General features: G+C 39.5%; 1 protein-coding gene across 2 annotated transcripts; it reads right to left on the bottom strand.

Annotated features, from left to right (window-relative positions):
- Positions 1 to 867: 867 nt before the first annotated feature.
- Positions 868 to 26550, bottom strand: pik3r3b (phosphoinositide-3-kinase, regulatory subunit 3b (gamma)). 2 transcript variants are annotated; one of them, XM_023267500.3, is made up of 9 exons: positions 26042 to 26550; positions 16510 to 16645; positions 15876 to 15974; positions 13131 to 13311; positions 11984 to 12109; positions 11580 to 11899; positions 10469 to 10543; positions 10122 to 10292; positions 868 to 7987 (listed from the first exon to the last, which is right to left on the bottom strand). In XM_023267500.3, exons 1-9 carry the CDS (start codon positions 26154 to 26156, stop codon positions 7789 to 7791), a joined length of 1422 nt encoding a protein of 473 aa, XP_023123268.1. In that variant the 5' UTR covers positions 26157 to 26550; the 3' UTR covers positions 868 to 7788. The 2 variants fall into 2 exon arrangements, with proteins under 2 accessions (XP_023123268.1, XP_035802802.1); XM_035946909.2 differs by lacking the exon at positions 26042 to 26550 and adding an exon at positions 22143 to 22292.
- Positions 26551 to 26790: the final 240 nt, after the last annotated feature.

Consider the following 26790-nt stretch of genomic DNA (forward strand, 5'->3'; position numbering starts at 1 on the left):
AATAATGTATTGTTCACTTTCTGCCAATTATATTCCACCTTTTGACAAACGCAATTGTCACAAGATAATCAAGGTTATTCAGTTCAGCTGTTTCAATCTTGTGGCTAAACAGTCTTTATCAAGTTGAAGTCATATTGATCAATGCTTTCTAATTAAAGACCTCGCTCACCAAAAATAGAGTGCTAAAAACACTGGAATCTTTGTAAAATTTAGATTCCACTAGAATTCTTACTATGCTGTATACTTTAAGGCTCAGAAGTGTACTTGCTATGCAGTAATCTGCCTGTGACATTTAAGAATAAAGGTCATTATTAACCTTGGAAATACTGCCAAGGCAAAAAAAATCTAAAGGTCCAATTGCTTCAATTCAATTCAGTTTTATTTATATAGCGCAAATTACAGGTCATATTGTCTCAAGCCGCTTTACAGAACCCATATGCCTGAACCCCCAGAGCAGCCATAAGGTGACAGTGGCAAGAAAAAAACCCTTTTAACAGGGAAGAAACCTCGAGCAGAACCCGGCTCTAATGTGGGGGGACCCATCTACCTGCTGGCCGGGTGGGTTGAGAGGGACAGAAGAGGTAGAGAGGTAGAGATAGAGGGATGGAGGTAGAGGGATAGAGAGGTGGAGGTAGAGAGGTAGAGAGGTAGAGGTACAAGGGTAGAGGGATAGAGAGGTGGAGGTAGAGAGGTAGAGAGGTAGAGGTACAAGGGTAGAGGGGTGGAGAGGGGGAGGGATGGGAGAAGAGGAGGGTGCTTAAAAAAATCTTTTAACGACATCTCATGGGCTTTTTAATTGTCACTGCAAGACAGAGTTGGACCTTGCAACAAAAACTGAACAGGACTTGAATAAAAGAGGCACTTCAGTTTTTGTATTTGAACAAAATATTTTCTTTATTCTGCAAGAGAAAGAATTCTAGTGAACGTTCACTGATAAACAAACGTACATAGATTAACCTCATAAACAAACGAAGAATCTACAATCACTGAACTATTGCAACTGATTGGACAAAGCAATGTGTACTGAGATAGATTAACCACCAGAGAAACTATTTCAAGAGAGAGAATACCGAGAGGAACCTGAAGCAGGCTTAAATGAGAAAAAGACCAGTTTTTGTCAGTCTAACAGCTGGATAGGTTTTTGTCTTAGTGGTTCTTTGTAGGTATGTGAATCAGTGTGTTACAGTCTGAATTTTGTTTTTCACATTTTGAACAGTGTGGGGTTTTGACATATCCACCGCAACATCAGTCGATTCAAAATGTTCTACCAAATTCAAATAATCTGAATAAATCTGTTGGAGGATAGTAATTTTACATCAGAATGAAATTAGGTGAACTTGACACAGAAATTTGTGCTGTTGAACAATAAGCAGGCCACCACTTGAACTCTGGGCTGGTATAAACAAGAGACAACAATTTAATGGTCTTATCCGGGAGCAGGTAGTTAAAAAGCTTTGTGCACATGGCTGCAAGACAACTTACTACCAACAGTAAGCATATATTTTTGCTCCACTTCCTCAGTATTCCATGGTTTTATAGCATGATACAACTGACAGAAAAAGGACTAGAACTTGTTTCGGTTGTTTGCAGTGATGGTACATTTGTTATCTTAAATTTAGATCTGAGTACACCATGAACAGATAAACAACAATTCTTTTTTAAAGACATTTTTTTATACACAAAAAAACAACAGTCAAGAATACCAAATATGCATGCTGGATCTGTACGTATGTCAAAAAGGGGTAGGGAAGAAGGGTGGTGGTACATATACATTGGAAAAAAAATGTTAAAAGGTGTGTGTGTATATCTATATATATCTATATATAGATAATTAGATATATATATGTATATATAGATAGATAGATTGACAGATATAGATAAACCCTCAAATACCCCCTGAAAGCTGTGCTGGATACTGTGATCAGATAAACAGTGGTAGGAACACAACACGCCTCTTCTGTTAGAATCTGAAATGTGGCTGCAAATAAAACTTTGCAGTATTGCTTGAAAGTAAGCAATAGTAATACTAATAGAAGAGAAACAACAGACAGTTGCTATTTTAACAGTCCTGGGATGGGGGTAAGTACAAACATTCAGAATAAACGGTAACAGTAAAAGGTAGGGTTTTCAGTGAGACTGTACCTCTGTTTAAATCAAATTTCACTTTATTTTCTGAGGGGAAACCCTTAGTTTGCTTCCTAGTGTTATTTGAGTTTGAGTTTTCTGTAATGAAAACTCAACTAAACAGTCAGTAGAAAGCTTTTTGGTATGTCACGTTAACCCAATTCAACTGCTACAAGAGAAATCCCACCCTTTCAGAAAGAACTGCACTCTGGGTTTAATGGACCTGCCCCCCCAAAAGTCCCCTCCCATCACAAAGCCCTGACTGACAAAACATTGCATGTTGTGGCAGAGTAAGTCATAAAATACCCCTGCAGAAATCTCAGATTTTATGTGTTGAATTTAAATTTAACGAAAAATGACTTTATATCAGGGATATATACACATTATTATACATAATTCAAATCAAATCATATGATGACAGGGAGTGAAGGAAAATCTAATCAAATTGGTATCAAATTTAACCCTAACTGCTGTAAAATGCACAGTGCCCCTGGAAATCCAATAAACTATATCCACATATTCTGCACAGTTATTGATTATACTAAACCTTGCTGATCTTATATTTTTGGAACAAAATATCTATCTCTCTCATTTCTCTCCAGCCCCTTAAGTCCTTCAAAAGTATATTTACAGAATCATGTTTTTGTAACTTTTTGTTTTTGGGGCTTTCTTTCTTGTGTGCATGGGATACTACATTTAAAATGTTTATAATTCATCGTCAGGTTAAAGAAACCTACTCTAGGTATGTTTTTGAAACTTCTGCAGGACATTTTTCAGCAAGAAAAAAAATTGTTACACTAAGCTCTAGCGATGGTCATCATGTGCAAATATATGACATAGTGTTAGCACCAAAGCTGGGACTCCGGGACTTTGGGTCATTTTATTGATAAACCCTTAACAGAAGATATTGTATGGCACTAGCACACAAACTGAAGAGTTGGGATGAAGTTAAATCTGATATATTTTACCACTGAGGTATATTGAACAAGGATTTTAAAGATGGATCCTCTTTATGGGATGCTCATTTATACAACATGGTTTTATCTTCTAATATCAAGACAATGAAGATATAAAAAACATCACTGAAACATCTTTTTCTAATCAACAACCGAAAGTTAAACAAAAACTCAAATCTTTGGTCCAAAATATTTTTGGGGGGCGAAAAAGTTCAATGAACGACTATGACTCGAGAGAACCCTTCAAACTGTTAATCTTTTAGCTTTATATATGTAGATATATATTATAGATATGGACATCTCCGTGTGAATGTGACTAAGGATGCATATGCGGACATCACAGGTAAATGTGTGCAATTTAAGATCAGCCCTCTGTGCAGAAGATCCAAACATTTCTCTGAGAAAGTTTCAAAAAGCACCTACTTCCCTCCTAAAGTAGCTCTACGTTTGCCTGTAACAAATACTGTACTGTACATCTGTCATAAAACTTTGAAAACCTTGGCCCTGCTCACCATAAAATAAAAGTGAACTCTTCTGTTTTTGTTGTTTTCTTAATAAATGTATATTTTTATATAAACACATTCAACGGCGAGCAATGCAATATAGTTCAAGTAATAGAGTTTGGGAATTTTTGAGTGCCCTATCCAAAAAACAAAACTGCTTAAAAAAAGACATCCTCTGATTGATAATTCTGGGACTACACTATAAGAAGTCATGAGGGACAAAGCCTCTTGAAGTCAGGACACTAAAAATGTCCAAGTCATGGGGATCTAGCTTAATCAATAAGAATCAATGTAGCAGCTAAGTATCAATGCAGAAAAAAAACTGATTTACTTCTTTTTTGTTTCAAATTGCTGGCTATGTTGTGTGGTAGTTTCTATGGTAAACTTGAAAACACCTGAGCGTTAATGATCAGAAATTTTGTTATGGAGAAATGAAATTAATTGAATGAACATGCATTTCCCATAGCACCTTGAGAGTAACAATTATCTTGTGTCTGTTTTGGATGAACATGTCTGTGGTGAGTCTAAAAATTAAAAAATGTTGGCTTTGGACCTGTACCGATCCTTTTTTAACATTCAACAATATTACATTGCTAAAATCTGTGTTTCTGCCCTTTGCAAAAAAAAAAAGACTTCCTGTAACTCATGTAAGATAGAGGATACAGACCTTTTAAAGGCTGTGTCCCAATTCAGATACTCATTTTAAAGGATGTCTGACATAAAGGCCAAATCTGCAAATGCTTTGCAATGACTTACTACAGCATAACTGCTAATTCTTCCAAGATCCTACCAATAACCACAATAGATTGCGGTATAGGTGTTGATGTGATATACTAGACAGAAACACTGAACTTGATATCTGCAAAAAAACTAAAAGCTAAAGTCTTATTAACAAATTTACTCTGAAACTTTGAGCCAATCCTATGTGCAATCTGTAACATAGAGAGTAGCTGAAGAAGAGTAGCTGTAAAACTGCAATATGCAAAATTCGCAACAGCATCGGAAGCCTCAACAGCACAAACATCTGCAGCCACAGAAGGTACTGCATGTTTCAACTGATTTTTGCCTATTGTGTAATGGACTGTAAATACACAATCTTGTTATACCGACTGAAGAATATTTGCATGACGGAAAAGGAAAACCGTTAATAATCAATGGCTTTCAGCTACACAAACCTGACCTCACCTAAACCCTTGAGATGGGTATAGATGAACACATGGCACAACCAACATTTTGTCATTCACTTACAGTTGTTCCTTTGCAGCTACTCAAACAATGAAGCTCTTCTTAAAACCTGACACTCTTTCAGACAAACCACAGTGTAGCGCTGCAACTATTTTAATTGTTGATTAGGCTGTCATTTATTTCCTCTATTAATCAATTAGCTACTTCATTTCTAAAATTTCAGGGAAAAAAAGTGAAAGCCCAAGAGGACATCCCTGAAGATGTCCAAAGCAAAAGATATTTAGTTTACCATCACAGAGGAGGAAAGAGACTATAAAAAAGACACATTTAAAAAGTTGCAATTATGGTACTTAGACTATTCTGTCGTACAAAATTACTCAAAACAATGAATAGTTCATCAAAATAGTTGGCGAATAATCATTGACAACTAACCAATTCGTTCTTCAAGCTCCATCACAGTGTCGGCATGATCAATTGTTTGTGGCCCATACATCTTACTGGCAATACATCACAGATGATGGGTGGTAGGGTGGGTGGTGGGGTAGTGGTGGTGGTGCTCTGTTTGACCCTATAACTACCACTGTCTCATCTTTTTTTTTTTTTTTTTTAACAAACCAATGCAAACCACTCTGTATCTGATTTTTTAGAAGTTGTGGGGAGAACTGAGAACAGCTGCCTTTGTTTGCCATAAACCCCTACTCCTACACCAACAGCCAATAGAGAAACGCTGTTCTTTTCACTTTTTGGATTCATTATTTTATTGTGTGATGCTCCCAAGTCTTTGACAGAAAATGCTTCCACTTGTTATAAAGTCAAGCACTGTGTAAGAAGTGTTAACAACTGAATAAAAAGAGAAAATTATCAGCAATCAAACTGAAATTCACTCTAAAAGCTTGACTGTGCACTTTGATGACTTCACTTTAGTGCATCTCACTTTCTGTTGAATGACAAAAACATTGGATGTTCTTTCAAACTTTCAGGATTTCTTCTAAAGCCTGTATCTTCAGCTCTGAACACTGAATCTGCCCAACTACTCTGTTTCACATAAAATATTTAATCAAAGCTTATTATTTCAGAATATTTATGACAAAAACACAAACCGTCTCAGTTTTTCAACTTAGCCATGTAACGTGTAAGCCACTTTAAAAAAAAAAGAAAACACACACGTTATAGTTTCCATGTCAGTTGTACTTTGCATGTATCATCTGTCTTATCATGCATGTTTTAAACTGTGTGTTTTATGGTCCTTGTGTCCCCCCCCACCTCTCCACCTGTAACCCTCTATCTCTACCCCTCTATCTCTACCCCTCTACCTCCATCCCTCTATCTCTACCTCTCTACCTCTTCTGTCCCTCTCAACCCGCCCGGCCAGCAGGCAGATGGGTCCCCCCACATTAGAGCCGGGTTCTGCTCAAGGTTTTTTTCCCTGTTAAAAGGGTGTTTTCCTTGCCACTGTCACCTTTTGGCTTGCTCTGGAGGTCAGGCATATGGGTCCTGGAAAGTGTCTCGAGACAATTTGACTGTAATTGGCGCTATATAAATAAAATTGAATTGAACTGAATTAATAGGTGTCAAGTGTTGTCAGATTTTGTTGTCCTGCTTTTCGTCCAGAGGATGACTTTCGTGAAATGATCATTTAAAACCTTTTCTTCTCTGCAGCGTTTTTCACCTCAGCCTTTCCACAGCTTGTAAGGCAAATCTATCTCAGATATGCAGAGTGGACAGTAGTCTGTAGAACATTATTTTATCATTTTGGTTACACGTTAGATCTCAAGAAGACTTTTAAAGATGCCTCCCTTCTGCCGGGAAATGGGTAAAAACTTTTTTCTGACGAGGGCTACACCTAATGATTCTTTTCTCTGATCACTCAGCGGTTTGCAAAATTTCCCCAAAACTTTACAAACCATGTGTAATCATCAAAATACCTGCTTTGATCCACCACACATCAGTGAATAAATTATGTGTGCCATTTTTTCTCACAAATGATTCTTCCGTTCATTAACTGTTAACAAGTGGAGCTCATTTAAGTGCTTCTTAATTGACCATCTGTATTAAGATAGTCATGGTGGTTCTGTTTATGTACCATTTGGTTTTCAAAAAAAAAAAAAAAGCCTATTTGGTGCACAAGCACATGGTCTTTATGTGTGTGCCCCCCACCCCCCACCAACTTTGGTCTCTGGTTTGGATCTGTGATGTTGCCATATACACAGAGGCAAAAAACCCCCCAAAAACTATGTTCCAGCAAAAGCAAAAATAATGTAAACACTCCACGGTTAGTGGGTTACTAAATCAACCCCTTTGCTGTTCCTAAGACTACAAAACCTTTGTGTCATTTGTGTGCTCCCTCCCCCATTCAACTCCCCCAAACCCCCCAAAGCAGCAGTCTGCATGAGAGAACACCTAGACATTAGGTGTTGTTGTTTCGTAATGCTACATTATTTTATATTTACGTACAGAGAGGAACGAAAAACAGATACAAGACATTATCATCTCCTCTTGTAACTACCACAAGCAAGTCTAAGAGAAAACAAAGGCAAATATGTGAAACATGAAAACGACTCCAAAACATAAACATTGTAATATCTGAGGTGAAAATGAGAAAAGAACATGACAGAAACAAACCAAAAGATTTAAGATGGGAATGATTTGTTGTTGTCTTCGTCATCATTCCTGTCGTGTTTTGAGTTTCTGGTAAAAAGTCTGAGCTAATATTTAGGTAGCAGCGGGGTCAACCTGAAACTCTGAAGTCTCCTACTTCATTTCCTTTCATCCTGCGGTCACTTCCTTTTCACATTCACAAACATTTATAACTTCATTGTGCAAATCAAGCAGTCTTTAGAAAGAATGCCCTCTGAAATTGTTCATGTAAAAATATATAACTCCAAGCTGGCTGACATGTGTGTTGCAGCAAGTGTTAAATTTATATCTATCTTTATCAGGTCAGTGTTTGGGGTTGTTTTGCACTTCAAACAATCCCACCCCCCACCTTCCTTCACTGTCCCAGTACTGGTGGTTGTGGTTCATCTATGTCCTGAGGGTATCTGTGCGTGGACTGGGTAGGCGAGGCGCACATTGAGCGAGTCATTGTGCTGCACCAGGGAGGTGTGGTGATAGTGAAGAACAAGGTCCTTCAGGCTGCTGTAGAGGTTATAGGGCTCAGCAAAGCCAAAGCCACGTGGTGTGCTGAAGATGACGCAGTGCTTCACCTCACCTTCAACACTGAGAGGACACACATGAGAGCAGTTCAATTAGGTGGAGATTTAGATGTTTAGTCATTAGTCAATCAATATTTTCTGTCTGCAAGTAGGAAGTTGTTTTTCTCATACTAATGTTAAGAACAACAATACTTCATACATGTTTCTTAAAGGCTTCCAGTCTCACATCACTGTTTTCAGAAAGTTCACCTACAGGCTTCTGTTGGTCAAACCATTTTACATTGTTGCATATTATATATTGACAAAAGTCAATACCAACAAAAGTAAATCAGTCATAGCCTGTCTTTAATCTAATAATCTAATTTTAATGCTTAGTTCTCCCCTCCTTGACTTTCATTTTGTTGCCGATACTTCAGTACCAATTGATTCAAAAATTCTGAAAATGAAACAGTACTAATTTACTTTTGTATCAAAGGTACTAAAGTATCGTACCTATCGTATCGAGGATATTGACCAGAGGGCTGTACTACAAAGCAAGTTGAACATAGCTGTGCTTTCTTTGTGCAAGTTGGCTCGAAAAAACCTAAAACCTGTCAGAGATAACAGGTATCATGAAGATGATGGTCAATTCTCTTTATTAACTCAGGTTTTCTGTTCAAACTCTGAGCAATTTCACATAAAAGGATGCGTTTAATGATCCACATGACTCTTCTACAGCACAAAATGGACCAATGGTAAGTCACCTATTTCAGTCAACAGGTTGTTTTATTGTAGAGCTAAGAGGAATATAAAAAATTATGACATTAAAAATCACTGCTACTGCAAATTATTCAAAAAAGGAATGCTAGTAGAAAACTGTTAATCATGTGTCCTTATATTTATTTTTTTCTACCTGACAGCTGCACATTAGAGCTGTTAAACTTCAGACTAAACACATTTAAACATGACACTGTATTGAAGTGCATTTAAGTCTGACAACATGTCATAATGAAGGTACATCACAAGTGAAATTAATGCTACTGATTGAATATTCTCTGTAATAAATACCAGTCGAATAATCATGTGGACCAAACATAATTACGTGGCTATGCGCTTTCTGCATCACCAAATTAATGCAAGTAGGTTACCATGGCAATGCAACACAAACAGTGTGTGATACTGTAACTGCACGGCTGCATTCAGTGGTTTTAATAAAGCATAGCTTGACAGATTTACAGATAAAACATATTCCCTTAGCTGAGAATCTGTTTCATGCAGAGAGTCACCAGAAAACAAATTGCTGAAAAGGAGACAATTCTTAAAACTGATGCAAATCCACAACTCACAACATAACATGAACATAAACTACTCCGTACCGTGTTAACTCTGCAGCATAAGTTACCAAGGTGATCTAGTCGGTTAAAAGAGATCCACCTTCATGACACTAAAAACTCTGGATACATATCTTGGTAACCCACTAGCCTTGATTTGTAGTACAGCCCTCTGGAGAGACGGGTGCAAAGTAGACCCACACATCCACAGAAATGTTATCTGAAGGTTTTTTAGAGGTTCATAAAATACAGCAAAATCTCACATCAACAAATATCTGGCATTAGGTCACTGCTATAGAAATACCACAAAAAGAAAGACAATAGCGGCACAATATAGGGACACGTACTGGCCTTGAGTACACTAACTTTATATGGCTGTTGGCCTTTTGAAAGGAGCAGCTTCAGACATGTGGAGGATAAAGAAGAGGAGGAGGATTTTCCTGCTGCCTCTGTCTAATCACAGATTGGAGTCAGGAGTGTTTCACTGCAAGGCTGATGCTGGAGAAGCTGGACAATATTTAGTGGTGCAGCTTCACTGCTCTGCACAGCTCTGCCTTTAGGACAAACATGGATTAGGATTTTTTTGGTACTGACTGTAATAGGATTTTTATTACTTAAAAACTCCATCTCAACTGTTTTGTTTTCAAATAAAAGAGTTGATACTTAAATACATTAGTTTTACAGATTTATTTTTAGATGTGGAGTGAAAATTGGTATTGAGAATCGTAGAACTTCAGTGGTGCAGCCTGCCAAATGTTTGGTACTAGGACATCCCTACTTCTAAAATGCTTTGGAAGTTTGTTTTACAAAGTTACCAATTACTACGCCAATCTTATACAACAGCTAAGGATCTTAGAAAACAAATAATCTCATTATGTTTGTACTCACACTACGGAGCAGGCATAGCAGCCCTTTTTGCTGCTTTCTCGTATTAGAAACGCTCCGTCGGGCTTGCCAAGGAGGAGCTCCTCTGCTTGCGTCCTGTTCAGATCCCCAACGAACCAGCTCTTCTCATCATAGTGAGGCAAGTTCTCATCTTCCTCACTCACAAAGTAGCCTCTGCACCCACAATCAGTTACACGTTAAATACACCGTCAACAATAACTTAGCTGCAGAGAAAAAAAAATCTGCATTTTAACATTTGCTCTGTGCACATAAGCATGGTAACAACACGAACCCATCTGCTTCAAATCTGTATTTATATACAGAAAGTAAAAATAAAAGAGGACACTCACTGGTCAGTGTTCTCATTTTTGATTCCCAGCCAGTCGTTAATTCGTTTCTGGCGAACTCCTTTGTGATTGAGCCAGCTAGAAAGAAAGAGAAAACTATTATTACTACTAGGAGTCAGTTTAAAGGCCATTTCATTTACAAAGTAGTTTCTGGTGCAGTGAACAAGCATGATATTGAATAGAAATTAAATTTGCAGACCTACAACAATGTAGCAATCCAATAACTTGCAATGAGGCCAGTTCTGCTAAAATTTTGCCGGACTTTTTTCGAGAAATAAAACCTAAAATCTCTAAACTAACAAAACTAACATATTTACTTTATTGTTTATGCTACGTTATAACTTTAATATCTTTGTGTGATTCTTATTGATTCGTTGGGTATTTTAGTTAATTCAGTTAAGCAGGAAAAACATTCATTCCCAGGTTTGATTCTTTTACATGTAAACTATTCCCCACTGATTTTGCTGAGACTGACTTCATAATATCACAGGTCTACCTCTCCAGCACCCAGTTTTAATCCATTAAAACTTCTAGTGACTGCTTAGCTATTTAAGCATGCGTAGCACTCCCCAGAGATGAACTACAGAGCACCATTATCAAGTGAGCTCATGGGCGTGGTTGATTTAAAGGTGTCAACTCAAGCCATGTTTTTTGTACATGGATAACCAGAGTATTCAGATCTGAATGTGGACATTTGAACATCTGTCTTGTCCGTTACAAGAAGCAGTACAGTCTCACTCATTTACAACTTCTATATCTGTTTTTTTTTTGTATTCATATTAGACACAAAGTGTAAAAAAAATAAATAAATAAAAACTTAGAACCCTTTACAAACAATACCTCAAACTTGTCTAATGTCATGCAACCAGGATCATCTGAAATGCTTTTTCTGTGACCACAGTAGATCAGTATTTTTCTAAAGCGGTCCTCTGAAGCCCTTGACTTGTCCTGTAACAAAGATTCCTTCCAATTTCTGCCTGTACACTGTACTCAGTCTATTATCTATAAATAACCACATCAAGAGGTCTTAGGTAACCCTAAAAGATTTTCAAGGTGTAATTCCATATTAGTGATCTTTTTTTTAATATAAACCTTAATAATGTCTTATACTTACATTAGATACTGGTCCCTGATCTTGCGGAGCTGTATGAGATCAGGCTTCAGGCTGTTCATCTTTTTGTCCGTCTCACGGTTGTCCATCGCTTGCGTCTTCAAGTCCTGCTCCAGCCGCACCTTGCTGCCGTGAATCTCGCCAAGACGCGATTTGAGCTTTTCATAATTCATCATGATCCGCTCGATCTCCTTGTCATTACCCTCACGACGGAAGCGCTCGATGTAGTCCTTGCTGTACTGTTCCTGCGTGTGGCACTGCTCCTCAAAGATCTTGATCGTCTCGTTGAAAGCTTCGATGGCTGTACGCTTCATCTGGATCTCCTAAGGGACCAGAAGCGGGGGTGAGTGAGTGGACAACAAACATGATTATTTTTTGTTACAAGTAGAAAAACAACACCTCTGTACCTGTGATGTCTTGGTGTATTCTTCATACAGTCTGTCATAGTCTTTGCTTTTCTCCTGGTATTGATTGTGGTATTCCTGCAACTTCTTCCCCACAGCATCAATATTGTCCTCTTTCACCAGTTGGTCCTGACAAATTGAAGAGGTGCAATGAAAAACATGACAGACAGAGTGACTCACTGAACAAGAAGGCAATGAATAAGGAAAATGCTTTATGTAAAACAGTAAGATGTCAGAGAATTAAGAGCTATTTGTAAAGAAGGCACGTGGGAAAATGCAGGTAATCACTGAATCTCTTCAGCCCTGATTCTACTTGTGAAAGGTGGCTTTGAAGAGGATAGGTAAGAAACCACCTACAATATCTTGAATAGACAACAAAGTGTGAATTGTGGGAGACATTGCATAGCGCTGACTAATGACTTGCCTGGCAACTGACTGGAGCAGGGAAGGAAGGGAATAAATGCCATGACAGACTTTTGACACTGTGGAGGTGTGCAATTACTTAGGGAGTGAGGAAAGGGTGCTGACGAACTGAGCAACAATCCTGCTGCTGCAGCTAGTGCATCACCCAGCAGATATGGTATACAGGGTGGGTGGGCAGGTGTGATAAAGCTAGAAGGGAAGTTGTTTCAAATACAGTACAAACTGATACCGAGATTAGTAAGAAGGAAGTAGGTCAGATCATGACATGATTAAACTTTTAAAATAAAATAAGTAATTTTTTTTTTTTTGCAAGCTAGGTCTAATTTTTTTCCTGTTGGTTGTGATCACATTTGGCTAATTAGCATCACTGCATAGCCCTGGCATACCACTAGAGTGTAACAAATTAATCTGACAATGGTGTCTGTATTTCAGTTCATCCCAAAAGGTATTTGATGTGGTTGTTGTCAAATTCTTCCACACAAGCTAGGAAACCTTAGTTTCCTTTTATGGACCTGGCTTTGTGCCTGGGGCAATGTAACATTAAAGGAGTTAACCTAACCTTTGTCACGTCACCTTTACCTTTTCATACAGACTGTGGACATGTTTCTCTCTTACCTGTATTAACTCTCTATCCCCATCACAAAAGTATGTGTGTGTGTGTGTGTGTGCGTGTGTGTGTGTGTGTGAATATAGACGTAATGAAGTCCATGCGCTTGTGTATGCTGACCTGCTGAAAACGGGAGATGGGGTACATAAGTTTGACATCCAGCTTGGTATTGTATTGAGCAAGAGACTCATGTCTGTAGTGGCTGATGAGCTCTACCACTGAGCTGAATGTAAGGGGGTCTGAGAATCCGTACTTTCCGTCTCTGTGGTAGATCTTTATAAGCTTGTTGTTGCCCCCTTTCCTAAACACAAATTGAAAAGAAAAAGAGCACAGATGTAAGACAAGGACTACATATATACACACCATATTAAAACCTCTCCAGCAATGAAGACTGAAAATGCATTGCAAAACAGACAGTTTCTCCCTAAGACTTGTACACTAACAGCTTCTAAGTCAAAAGGCCATATTGACACTTTGACAAAAACACCCGGAACATGTGGCAGGGGGTCAAGAGACTCACCGTCTATAAGGATGGTCGCACGATGTCAGACTCCACAGACAGCACTCTACCAGACACTCTGAACCAGTTCTTCGCTCGTTTTGACCAACGCAACGGACAGGCCTACACCTTCACTGCTCTTCCAAAGAGGGACGACACCCCCATCCAGCTGCAGCAGCATCAGGTCAGAGCCACCCTGAGCAGAGTCAACACGAGGAAAGCACCTGGTCCAGACGGTGTCACAGGAAGAGTGCTCAAGTCATGTGCAAAGCAACTGGCAGAGGTTTTCACCACCATCTTTAACCTCTCGCTACTCCAGTCTACAGTCCCCACCTGCCTTAAGACAGCCACCATCGTCCCTGTGCCCAAGAAGAGCACAGTGAGCTGAATGACTATCGCCCTGTTGCTCTAACCCCCATCATAACCAAATGCTTTCAAAGACTCATATCTTCCAATATTAAGGCTGCTATTCCTGCTGACCTCGATCCACATCAGTTTGCATACAGGGCAAACAGGTCAATGGAAGACGCCATCATCACATCTCTCCACACAGCCCTCACACACCTGGAAGGGAGTAACACCTATGTGAGGATGCTGTTTGTGGATTTCAGCTGCGCCTTTAAAACAGTTCTCCCTCACAAACTGGTTATGAAGTTGAGCAACCTTGGGCTCGGCAGCTCACTGTGCTCCTGGATATTGGACTTCCTCAGCAACAGACCTCAGAACGTCAGGATCAGAGACCACATCTCCTCCAATCTCATCCTGAACACCGGTACTCCTCAGGGGTGTGTCCTCAGCCCCCTCCTCTACTCTCTATTTACGCACGACTGCTCTCCTGTTCACTCCAGCAACTCCATCGTTAAGTTCACTGATGACACCACCATCACATGACTGATTAGAGACAACGATGAATCAGCCTACAGGGAGAAGGTCCAGCATCTGTGACAATGGTGTCACCACAATAACCTGAACCTCAACACTGGAAAGACCAAGGAGATGGTCTGGGACTTTAGAAGATCCAAGCGAACTGAGAACTCCGCCCTCTACATTGATGGAGAGGAGGTAGAGAGGGTGGAGAGCTTCAGGTTCCTCGGGGTCCACATCTCTACGGACTTCACATGGTCCACCCACAACTCACACCAGGTGGGGAGGCCCAACAGAGACTGTACTTCCTCAGGAAGCTGTGTCAGGCTCATCTCCCCCAAAAGCTGCTCATAAACTTCTATCGCTCCACCATTGAGAGCCTCCTGACCTACTGCTGTACAGTGTGGTTCACCTGCTGCACTGTGAGCAGCAGAGTGAGTGATTGGGAAAACACTACCTCCCCTCAGAGACGTTTACACCAGCAGACTTCAGAGGAAAGCCAGGGGAATCACCAGAGACCCCTCACACCCAGGACACTCTATTCTCCTCCCTCCCCTCAGGTAGACGTTACAGGACACTTAGAGTCAAAACCAACAGACTCAAAAGCAGCTTTTATCCCCAAGCTGTCAAATGTCTGCTCCTTCCCCCCTGAACGACAATACCACATACCTGCAAGTGCAATATTTATGATTCAGTGCAGTTCATACCATGTGCAATTTTGCTCTCTTATGTTGTATATATTTTTAAGGTGTTTTGCTCTTATGTTGTATATATTTTTGTAAGGTGTGTTATATAGACTATTTTTGATGGTGCTATCTGGAGAGCACTGAGCCGATTTTCATTGTTCTATGTAACAGTGACAATAAAGATCTATTCTAGTCTATTCTATTGCCTTTATCTATGAACTTTAAGCTGTAGCGCCCCCCTCTGCTCTGCATAGGATCAAGTCAAGCTGGTAAAGTGAAGTGGACATTGCTCTATCAGATCAATGGTGATAGGATACACTGAGTACAATAGATACTATCTATATATATCTATATCCACATTTATATATAGATATACACACACACACACACACACACACACACACACACACACACACACACACACACACACACACACACACACACACACACACACACACACACACACACACACATATATAATATACACACATATGTATACATACATATATATACACACACATATACACATATATACATACACATATATACATATACATGCATACATATACATACACACACACATATATATAAATACATACATATATACATATATATACATACACATACATACATATACACATACATATACACACACATATATATATATATATATATATATATATATATATATATATATATATGGAGTCTGTAACATTAAAATCTGTGCATTGTGCTATATTATGTTTATATTATGTTGAATTTTGCAGATTAATAAATAAAATTTGGATAAAGAATGTTTCTGTCTAGCAGTGTTACCTTAGTGTAAGTGTATAGTCGCCTTGCATCTTGGTTGAAGCATCCCGAACCAGAAAGGTCCCATCAGGCATGTCTCTGAGTTTGTCATTCACCTCCTCCCTGAAGACAACACAGAAAAGTGGGGAAAAATGTGCTGGAGTTGGTAAGTGATATATGCACACATTGTGTCCATTTGGGAAAGTCTGACTCCAGTCATCAGTTGTTCAGGACTTTTCTCAAAGCCACACACAGGGGATGACCATGGCTCAGGTGACAGTGGGTTGTTTGTGAAAAGTTGGCAGTTTGATTATTCCACATGCTTCAGTGTGCTTGGACAAACGCCACACCCTGGCACCACTGCTTTGTGAGTGTATATGTGAATCAGAGTATGAATTTTGCCTGACAGCTAACCTGCACTTTGGTAGGTAGTGACCAAGGCCTACACAGTTAAGCCAATTTGTACAGCTGTAAAATAAACTTGTCAATACTGGCTGGTGGACAATCTATAAAATAGAGAAAATTACCTTAAATATATATTTACATGTATACACATGTCTGTGATAAGATATCACTCCCTGGTGATGTCAGCCTAGCTAACCTTTCAGTCAATCACTCCAATCCTAGGCAAATAATGCATGTGCTCAGTTTTACTTGCCTGGATATGTCCCCCCAGTACCATTCAGCCTCTTGCAGTAAGCCTGCCGCTCCTCCATCCTTGGTGCCGTTGCTGCTGGCCCCTCCCACCCCAACTAAGGAGGGCTGCTGGGGCTTTGCTGGTTTTGGAGGAAGTGCTGGAGAACAGAAATAGAGGATAGGTTACAACTGAGGAAGAGCTGGTATACAATGTATACTGAGCACACAGACTTCAATCCTACAGTAAAGTTTAACACTTGATCCATGACTGCAGATGGAGAGGAGTTGTTACAATTCTAGTCAGACTCAGAAGACGAAGACTACAGGTATAAGCCTGCCATTGGCCAGTCATTTGTGATCTCACCCTTCCACTAAGCTGCTAATTGGGAATTTTCTCACTTTAACTTGGTCTTTTGGAGTTGTTTTGACAGCAGAAAATGGTAAAACTTCTGGTTTACTTATTGAATTTTATTTAGAATTTAATGTCATACTTCAACAACATTACCATTAGCATTGGTTATGATTTTAAATACAAGTCAGAGCTGCAATGATTAATTAATAAATTGCAAAATAAGAAATTAATTGCCAACTATTTTAATAATTGCTTTGAGTAATTCTGTGAGAAGAAAAAGTTGAAGTTCTCCAATTGCAGCTTCTTAAATACAAATGTTTTCTGGTTTCTTCCTCTTATATGACAGTAAAAGGAATATGTTTGGGTTGTAGATAAACCAAGATACTGGAGGCAGTCTTCTTGGGTGTTGAGAAGTACTGATGACATTTTATCAGCCAAACAATTGACTGATTAATACGGAAAATCTACAAATTACCATGACAATGAAGATAATCGTTAGATGCAGCCCTCAAAGATAGAGCAAATGATAAGGTAAAACCAAGCAATGATAAGTTTGTGTGTAAAATTCTACATAGTCTAATGAAAAAGTTTGCAAGTTTAAACATTAATGTTATTGTTTTCTGCTCGTAAAATATCTATGTTGAAGAACAAAAAAAAAATCTGTATTTTTAGTGTTTGTCAAGTCATCATAATTGGTTTGTAGACCAAATGTTTAGCGATTGTGTGGTGCAAATAAGTAATCCACAAAAGCAGTATTGCAAAGACACCAATTTTTTTCAAATTAAACATTTTTAGGCAATGTTCTTAAATTGGATTGTTCCTGAAAAAATGAGTTAGATTTCAAATCTTCCTTGATTCTACAAAGAAAATGAATGGTTAATCAGTTTTGGAGTGATACAGCTTCAAATCTTTTAGCGTTTAAACATGGGTGGACATAGACACAGCCTGCACCTTTAAATGTAGTCAATAAAATAGCACATTTCTGAAGGCAGCTCATGTGAATATACACATCAGTTTATGCACAGACAAACAGACAGACATAAGACGCACTAATGTGGACAGCATCTTTTACAAACGTTAGTACTTATGAATGAATGAGAAAAATATTCTGCTTCTGGAGCATCTGGGGACATTGTGGCCTCACAAATGATCATACTAAATGAACAAAGATGACACAAATACACTTTTACTTACTGTCCTAACAAATGTTAACATGTCACTTCACTCACATGTACTGTGGTACTGTATCCCTACAAAGACTCTACGGTTTATTGTTAAACACTCTGGTTCATGTTTTCTATTTACACTCCACATCTGTGAAAATTGGTGACTTAACAGTAGAAAAAATATATTTAAAACCACAATTTTTGGCCACAGGGGGTAGCAGATCAAGCTCTACAGTCATGGAAAACATTATTAGACCACCTTTATTTTCATCAATTCCTTGTTCATCTTATTGCCTGGTACAACTAAAGGTACATTTGTTTGGACAGATATAATGATAAAAATAGCTCATAATTTAATTTAAGAGCTGATATCTAGACATTTTCCATGGTTCTCTTGACAATAACCAAAACCACTACAGTTCTTCCATCAATAGCTGTCATTGTACTGCCAAAAACTGTGCTTTTATGCATTCCATGTTTTCTTTTCTGTCCATTTTAGTCACATGATACACACAGGAGTAGTACTTGATTGAATAACCATTGTTTCTAATGACTGCAGCCATTCATCTTGGCATGTTCTCCACCAGCTTCCGACACTGTTCTGCTGTCACAGCAATCAATTCCTGTCGCACAAATTCAAATAAATTTGCTTTATTTTTGGGCTTGTGGGTCTCCATTTTGCATTTGATGATTTTCCACAAGTTTTCAATTGGATTTAGATCTGGTGATTGAGCAGACCAAGGCATGGTTCCAATGTTCTGGTTCTCCATCCAGGCTTTAACTGGACTTGCCATGTGGCAAGGGGCATTGTCTTATTGGAAAATCCAGTCATTTGAGGCAGGAAAGAGTTTTCCAGCTGATAGAAAAAGACTGCTTTCAAGAGTAGCTCTGTACATGACCTGGTTCATTGGCCCTGCACACAATTGCATTTGCCCTGTTCCACCCAGACTGAAACAACCCCAGATCATCACTGATCCACCTCCATGTTTTACTGTAGGATCAAGACAGTCTGGTTTGTAGGCTTCTCCAGGCTTCCTCCTAACCAGTAAGTTGGCTGGAGTGGGCATCAACTGAAAATTGGATTCATCATTGCAGAGATCCTTAGCCCAATCATCAACAGTCCAATCCTTGTGATCCCCAGCAAAGTGTAACCGGGCTTTCCTCTGTCTTTCGTTGATGAAGGGCTTCTTCTGTGCCCTGTGTGATTTCAGACCAGCTTCAAGAAGTTGGTTTCCAACTGTCCTTGTCAAACAAGTCACATTTCTCCACAGTGCCCTCATTTTTAAGGTACCTCGAGGTCTGACGAGGATTCCTGACACAGGAACGGATGAGTGCATGGTCATCTCATGGGGTAGAAAGACGTTTCCTGCCGCGACCCGCTAGCAATTTGGTAGTCCCTTGTTGGGCTTGTTTTGGCAAGGTGTAATGAACGACAGTCTTCAGTTTTTTTTGCTACATGTCTCTCACTCATGCCAATTTCCAGCAGGGCCAAGATGGCTGCCTTTGTGGCTTCACATAATTCTTTTGTTTTAGCCATTATGTGAGAGCTGATGACGTCTGAGGTGTGCTACAGCTTGAATGTAAGCAGGAAACCACTCTAGGCCTTTGCATGTGCAGTGCTGCTTGTGACATGAAGCGGTCTCTTATATAATCTAGGAATACAATTAAACTTAAGCATGTCAAACAGGACTTTAAGTATTATGTAATCAGCTGCATTTTTGTCGTGTTCATTGTATTCTTCAGGTAATATACCTTTAATGGTACCAGGCATTAAAATGAAAAAGAAATTGAAGAAAATAAGGGTGGCTTAATCATTTTTTTCCATGAGTGTATATGCAGCCAACTCATGGACTTGCTATGACAGAGTTCTCTTTCAATTTTCATCATGGAACTGAACAAATAGCCTGCTTTGATTCAGCTTACTATATTTGAATGTGTTGTCCTGATTTATTTTGCTAGTTTTTTGAAAAATTATTTTTAAAATGGGACAGTTCATATTAATGAACATTTACATGTAGATACAAGAGATTATAGCCATATGGTTAATTTCCATCTCGAGTCCCTTGACACACAACCTGTTTAGGACATGCAAGGCAATCGAAAATTCAACAATATACATAACTGGCCTTTGTTTAAAAAAAAAAACAGAAGAAGAAAACAAAAACAAGCTGGAATTGTGGAAACATCCCACAAATGCGTCTTTTCTTATTGTTTGTATGAGGTCCTCAACAAAGACTGGCAACAGGAACACAGTAGCAGCTCATTTTCCTCCCCTGTTGTCTTTGTTCTCCTCCAGCGCTTCTGACTTTTTCCTCTTCCTCACTCTGACACTGCTTACTTCTTGCCACTCCTCCCTCATCATGGCAGTCAGTTACTGCTGCCAAAGCTGTCATTGTGCAGCTGCATTGCTGCCCTCTGTCAGTGCATTATTGACTCACGCACACATGTGGAAATCCAATTCATGCTTTTAAAAAAAAAAAGTTTGCACCAGCACAAATAAATCATTGAAGGAGATTTATTTTATATATATATATCATAAATTAAACACATTGTACTGAGTGTATGTGTTTGCAAGTTGTGCTGTGTTAAGGTACATAAAACACACAAAGGACCGTAAATAAAAAGATAATTATTAATAATTTCATTTGCAGTCACTCCAACCTTTATCTGACTTTACCAATTAATCAAAAATGTACTGACACATACAATTTTAGTGTGCTAAAGTCATTTCAGTATCATTTCAAAAGCCCAGTTTGTTTCAAAGACAAGAAAATTCATTGAAAAATAGTGATTTGATCAATGAAAAACTTCACCATTAAATGTGAGATTATTTTTTAAATATGGCTTGTTGTTTCAGCACAACTACAACAACAGGACAATGAACAGCACCAATGCACAGAAACGCATGTGCATGTACAGTCACACACGAATCTTTAGTTGTTATGTTCCAATATAAATGTTAAATAAATCCGAGTGTGATATCTGGAAAATCCACAGAGCCATTCCCACAACACAGTGATCTATACTTAAAGCCAGAAAAACTTAGCAATGACAGCTGTCCTCACCAAGGTAACACATTAGGAAAATGTCATTAAACATAGAGACTACTACTGAAACAGAATGGTCGTCTACTAAAACAGTCACAATTACTTCACGAAATACAGAGAGCAAAAGGGATGAACAAAGGGGAGCGTCAGTGCAGCCTCCCCTCCATCCATCCCTCCCCCACCCCCTCACCAGACAAAGGAGCAGTGCTCAGCCACACACACTTCCATATCACTTGTCATCACACATGCAGGCACAAACCCACAGCTCTCCTGAACAATGACTGTCAGCACAGTCCGACACAAAATAAACACACATACTTGACACAAATTGAAAGCAATGGTACAGATCTTTGTGGACCTTTGACAGCACTGCAAGCATTAAAAATCACATCTGTACATGCTTCAGCTGATCAGGGGGACGGTCTTGTGTGGAGGTGCTAGAGGAGTGACCTCGTATTATAAAGTCTTGACTACAATCTTTACTGCAGCAAGCGTTCATTACACACCAGTGAAGCTACTGCACAGTCTGCAAAAGCATCCAGATCTACATCAGGATGAAGGAAGGAGTTGCAGGTCGTGCGTGTGTGTGTTTTGAGCTTCACATTCTTTTTTCAAAATGGACACATATTTCTGCCACATTAAAGCTACAACTCAGTCTAATGTTTTAGATTGTTTTATTAATAAAGTGTACAAAATCTGTGAAAAATCTAAATTTCTAAACCACAGTCAAAAACAAGAAAATATTCAAATATTCTAATTATGTTACACTAAAAACAGAGAAAATAAGCAAGCCCCTATAACTAAGAAGTAGAACCAGAGAGTGGCTGCCATTTTTAGAACTAATTCTGTCAAAGTTCAACTGTATAAAAACACAATGAGCAAGAAATGAACACAGAATAAACATCAATTCTGCACAGGCTTTAGAGGAGAAATTAAAAGAGCTGCAATGTCAGAAAAAAAGGATGAAGTAAAACTACCATAAAATACAGATAAATGGATACATAACCACAAAAGAAAGTTCAATAACTGAGAAAAGCAAAAAGAAAAAGGCTAAAAAACAAACTTATAAGAATACATCAACAGAACTTACCATCCTCCACCATTGCACTCTGCATTAGCTGCATGCTGCCACTCATCTCTCAGCTGTTTCCTTCCTCCCTCCTTCTCTTTCTGTCTCTCACTCAGGCTTCCTCTCTCAGCTGCTCCCACTCCCCTCTTCTACCTCCTCCTCTACCTCCTCCTCCTCCACCACCACCTCCTCTTCCTGCTGCTGTCCACTCCGTCAGACTGAAGAAAGGAGGGCGCAAGACTGAATCTAAAAGGCAGACGACGTGCACACTAATGTTTGCTTGGAGGCCCGCCTCCTCTGCCAATCAGGAGACTGCCAAAGAGAGTGTGTGTGTGTGTGTGTGTGTCACCCTTATTTTACTTGTCATTAAATGTCTTCTTTAATCCAACCAACAATCCAAAAAAATAGTCAGCCATACATAGTCTACTTTGAGAAGCTAAAACCAGAAAATGTTTGGCTTCCTTGCTGAAGTAACTGTTCCTTGAATTGGTACGCTTTTGGCAAACAGCTATGAAATTTGAGGTGCACTCTGCTCTGTACTAAGACACTTGTGTCTTTATATCTAAACTTTATGACGTATTGGAATATATTTGTCTTGATTATGCCTCTCATGGGCCACATGTCAATTCATTCCTTCGATGATGATTGTCACCTCTATGTAAAGAAGCTTTGACATTTCCATGGTCCATAAATGATGTCACAGACCTACTCAGCTGTTGCCCTTCACAATATCCACAGCAGGTCTACACCATTGGTCTTTTTGCCATCTATTTTTTAAAATTGAATGCTTACCAGTTTTTTTGTTATTTTTTTTTACTTTCTGCATTTCAGTGTGATGTGTAAATGAGACTAAACCTAATAAAAACTGATTTTGATCATTTAAATGTACTGGAGTTAGTAATTCCCAGCAGCTATTGTGTCTGCCTTGTAGAGCTGTCCTTGAAATAGAAATGTATTATAAACTTCAGTGTTCTCCAGTGTCCAGAAAAATCTGGAAAATAATCTCTCAATATCTGGTGCTTTATGGAGCCCACTGAAATCATATTAGGGTTGGGAAATAGATTAAGACAATAACAACAGCATAGACAAAGATGCTTAATTCTCCGACAAAAACCTCGATTGTCAGTCATGCGTCAAAATCATGAATTCAGATAACAGATTTTAAAAAAGAAAAATCATGTTTCTGCTGAAAAGATGATTCTGACCCTAACAAGTAACTAGGTGATTAATTGCCTCAGGAGGGGCAGCTGTACTGTTGCTGATGATGTGAAAGTTACATTGCTGTTACATGGCAAGTCAATGTCAAGTTGAGGGCAGAGAGATGTACAAAATTTGCACTGCATTGTAACAACTACACAAAACCAAATGCATAAAAACTGGAAAGAAGAGTCATATCAGAGCAGAGTACAGTAGATATGACTAGAATCTATCTGGAATGAAGGGTATGATGACTGAAGGAAAGCAAAGTTATTTGCTGTAAATGGGGTAAGATATGCAAAATAAACAAAAAAAACACCGGTATGGTCCTTTGACAACAAAGCCCTGGTAACTTTCCATTAAAAGATCCAAACACACACACAGTCATCAGTGGAAACACAGGGCTTGTCCTCCCCTGGGATAGCATTAGCACTCCACCTAGGCTGATCACCCCACACACACCACTGTACAAACACATGGATTTACACACTGGAACTGTCAGTGAGGCATTCACATTTCAATCCTATGCAGCAAATCTTGCTAGACTACTGTTCTCTCTACTTCTCTCCTCATCAATCCCTCCCTCTCATTTCTCTCATTTTTACTTGTTTTTTATCTTCTGTTTCACCATTATTCTGTCTGTCTTATGTTTTTGTTAAGATGAAGACATATGTACATCATATGAAATAAAGAAAGTTAGGTCAGAATAAGAAGCAGGTTTATAGCTGACAGGGTGAGCTTATTCAGGCAACTGAAGGGAGGGACACACACAAAATACCGGAAAGACCACCAGCATCGTACAACAGTGTGGATATGAGGTACAGAAAAAGTGCATCTGCATTGTCAAGACACCCACATGAGAGATGGGCAGGGGTGATTTAATCCACTTTCAACACTAAATCCTCAAGCATCCTTCATTGAAAACTACTCACGTTCATTCAGACTGCTCTAAATGGCTCAAATTCTTCACTTACAACACAATTCAAAACAAACGCTGTCTCCGTCAAGTCCCACAAGTAGCTTTTTGGAATATTGTATTATAATGTATTATTCACCGCATGGAAAGAGCACAAATGGTGTGCTACACTAGGGTAAAATTAAGAAAAATTAACAATATTTTGTGCCTCAACAGTGACGCCACATGAATGCTCTAATGAATGAATGAATCTTTGTGCCATATAAGCCAAGGTCCAATCATAACTAAGAATGTGAATCTCTTAGCTTAAATTTACATACCCAATGCACTGAGGGGCCCTGTCCATTAGCTCTACTGTAGCTCTGACAAACAAAGAAAGCAAGAAAGAAAGAAAGATGGTCAATTCTTCTCTCCAGGAGCAAAATAAAACAATTAAAAAGACCGATTTAAGTGGCCAGACAGAGGTTTGAGGTAGTGCAGCAGTCCATTTGTATACACCTCAAAACAAAGAATCCATACTGCGTTTCAGGAAGCAAGGTCTGACAAGACAATGTAGCCAATTAATGCAACTGAAATTACATTTCTCTCCTTGCAAACGAACATGCCTTTGTAAAATCATTTTCAGTCCAGTTCAAATCTATGCGATCTAAATGTAAAAATGCATTCTTTGATAAACCGTCTTTACCCAACATTTTTTTGTTTGTTTGGTTTTTTTTGCATTATATCCTAAATGTGCGACAGATACGACAATAATACTGCTCTCTGTGCTTTCTGTATCGCTTACAGTACAGCTCAATAGATAACTGGGAAAAGATAATGGAAAAAGGACAGAGCTAGCAGGCAAACTGCATTGTACTGCGCCTTCTGGAAACAAACCAACGTCCCACATCTGCGCCATGATCCACTGAGCACCGGAGGGAGGGATCCGGTGACACTGGCCGAGAATGAACGAAACATTTTCAGTTCTGGCAGACAGTTGGCCAGAATAGCCCACAAAGACCTAGGTGTGTGGCACTGACGGATGTTCCGATTTTAAAATGTTTGGGCCCTTCATTACTGGTCCCTCTCCGTTTTCTGATCCCACCTCCTCCCCCTTCCCCGCTATCGGTACCGCCAAAGCAGATTTCAGACTGATCCAGTCACATCCGTGTCAACTACCCTCGCTTATGTTTATTTGCATTAATGCCTACAGTTGATGACATACCACCTTAGCCTTTCATTTAACACATCGCATTATCTGCATGGAAGAATGAGAAGAATTTCGGCTTTCGGATAACATGGTGTGGTGAGCTGCTGTGTCAACGCACCGATCAGCACAGAGACATACAAAAGAGCGTTTAGACTGCACGGCAGAGCCCAGACCAGGAGAACAGAGCCCAGACCAGGAGCCCAGACCAGGAGCCCAGACCAGGAGCCCAGACCAGGAGCCCAGACCAGGAGCCCAGACCAGGAGCCCAGACCAGGAGCCCAGACCAGGAGCCCAGACCAGGAGCAGGCTGTAATGGAGTTAAAGCGATGCCACTATTCTTATAGCTGAACGGAAGCTCCTGGTGGTCCGCGTCACTACAACAATAGAGGATAATGCTAGGCTGATGTCCACTTTCGGGCAAATGTAACTGCAACAATAATGATTCTTGTCAGAAAGAACAATGTCACAACTGATCAGACATAAGTGATAAGTCAAAAATCATTGAAAGCCGGAGGATAACAGCAGCAGCGGGACGTGCGCTTTAAAACCAAGCACTTCCACCATCTCCACAGGCTAACCTCTATGGCTGATATTAGCTCCTGCTCTCCCCGGCCTCACCTGGCGGCTGGTCCATTTCCAGATAAAAGATGAGCTCGGTGGAGTAGGGCATCATCACGTCCCTCCAGGCTGCTTCCTCACCGGCTTTTTCCATTGTCCAAACTGTATTATACATTGCGTTGGTGTGGCGTATCCTGACAGTGTTTCTCCACAAAAAAAAGCTATCTGATGTGACCGAGTGAAAATCACAGAAGCCGTCGTCTTATGAAAACATACTCGGCAGGTTGAGCTAATCTATCTCTCTATTTGGAAGTCTTCTATCTGAATTCCTGCTTCAGAATGGAATAAATAGACGGAATGTGTACAGCGAGCACCGGGCTGCTCCCTCCGACATAATAATGATGCTAATAACTTGGGGCTCTTCATGAAGGCTCTCGATATATGTAAATGTCTGTATAAAACGTCCTTTAAACAGTGGCCAACTAAATGCCAGCTGTACATTTCAGTCCCCTCTCATTCTTCTCCGTAACTGCCATCGTCTCGCTAGCGTCATTTTTCGCAGAACACTGAGAGGCGGCCGGCAGCGGCAGGCAACGACTCGGGACAAACCACTTCGCCATGGTTTGCAGGGGGGGACAAAAAAAAACCACTTCTTTCCACCACATACCAAAATAAACAGGTGAATCGTTGTCGTAATGCACAGTAACAGCCCCCGTCTACAAAATATTATCAAATATTATGTAGAAGAAATGCAGTCCTCTGTTGTGTCTGCGTTTCTTAAATGCTTGGTCAATCCTTTTTCATACTCA

Source organism: Amphiprion ocellaris, chromosome 2 (assembly GCF_022539595.1).
Source record: "Amphiprion ocellaris isolate individual 3 ecotype Okinawa chromosome 2, ASM2253959v1, whole genome shotgun sequence".
In the NCBI taxonomy this organism is placed as follows: Eukaryota; Metazoa; Chordata; class Actinopteri; family Pomacentridae; genus Amphiprion; species Amphiprion ocellaris.

What these genes read in the sequence shown, in the direction of transcription:
- pik3r3b (XM_023267500.3), bottom strand. Translation starts at nt 26,156, where the DNA reads ATGTATAATACAGTTTGGACAATGGAAAAAGCCGGTGAGGAAGCAGCC. An exon ending in TACTGGGGGGACATATCCAG is followed by an intron (nt 15,975 to 16,509) that starts GCAAGTAAAACT and finishes TGTTGTCTTCAG; the next exon opens with GGAGGAGGTGAATGACAAAC. An exon ending in ATCAGGGACCAGTATCTAAT is followed by an intron (nt 10,544 to 11,579) that starts GTAAGTATAAGA and finishes CTTTCTTTCTAG; the next exon opens with CTGGCTCAATCACAAAGGAG.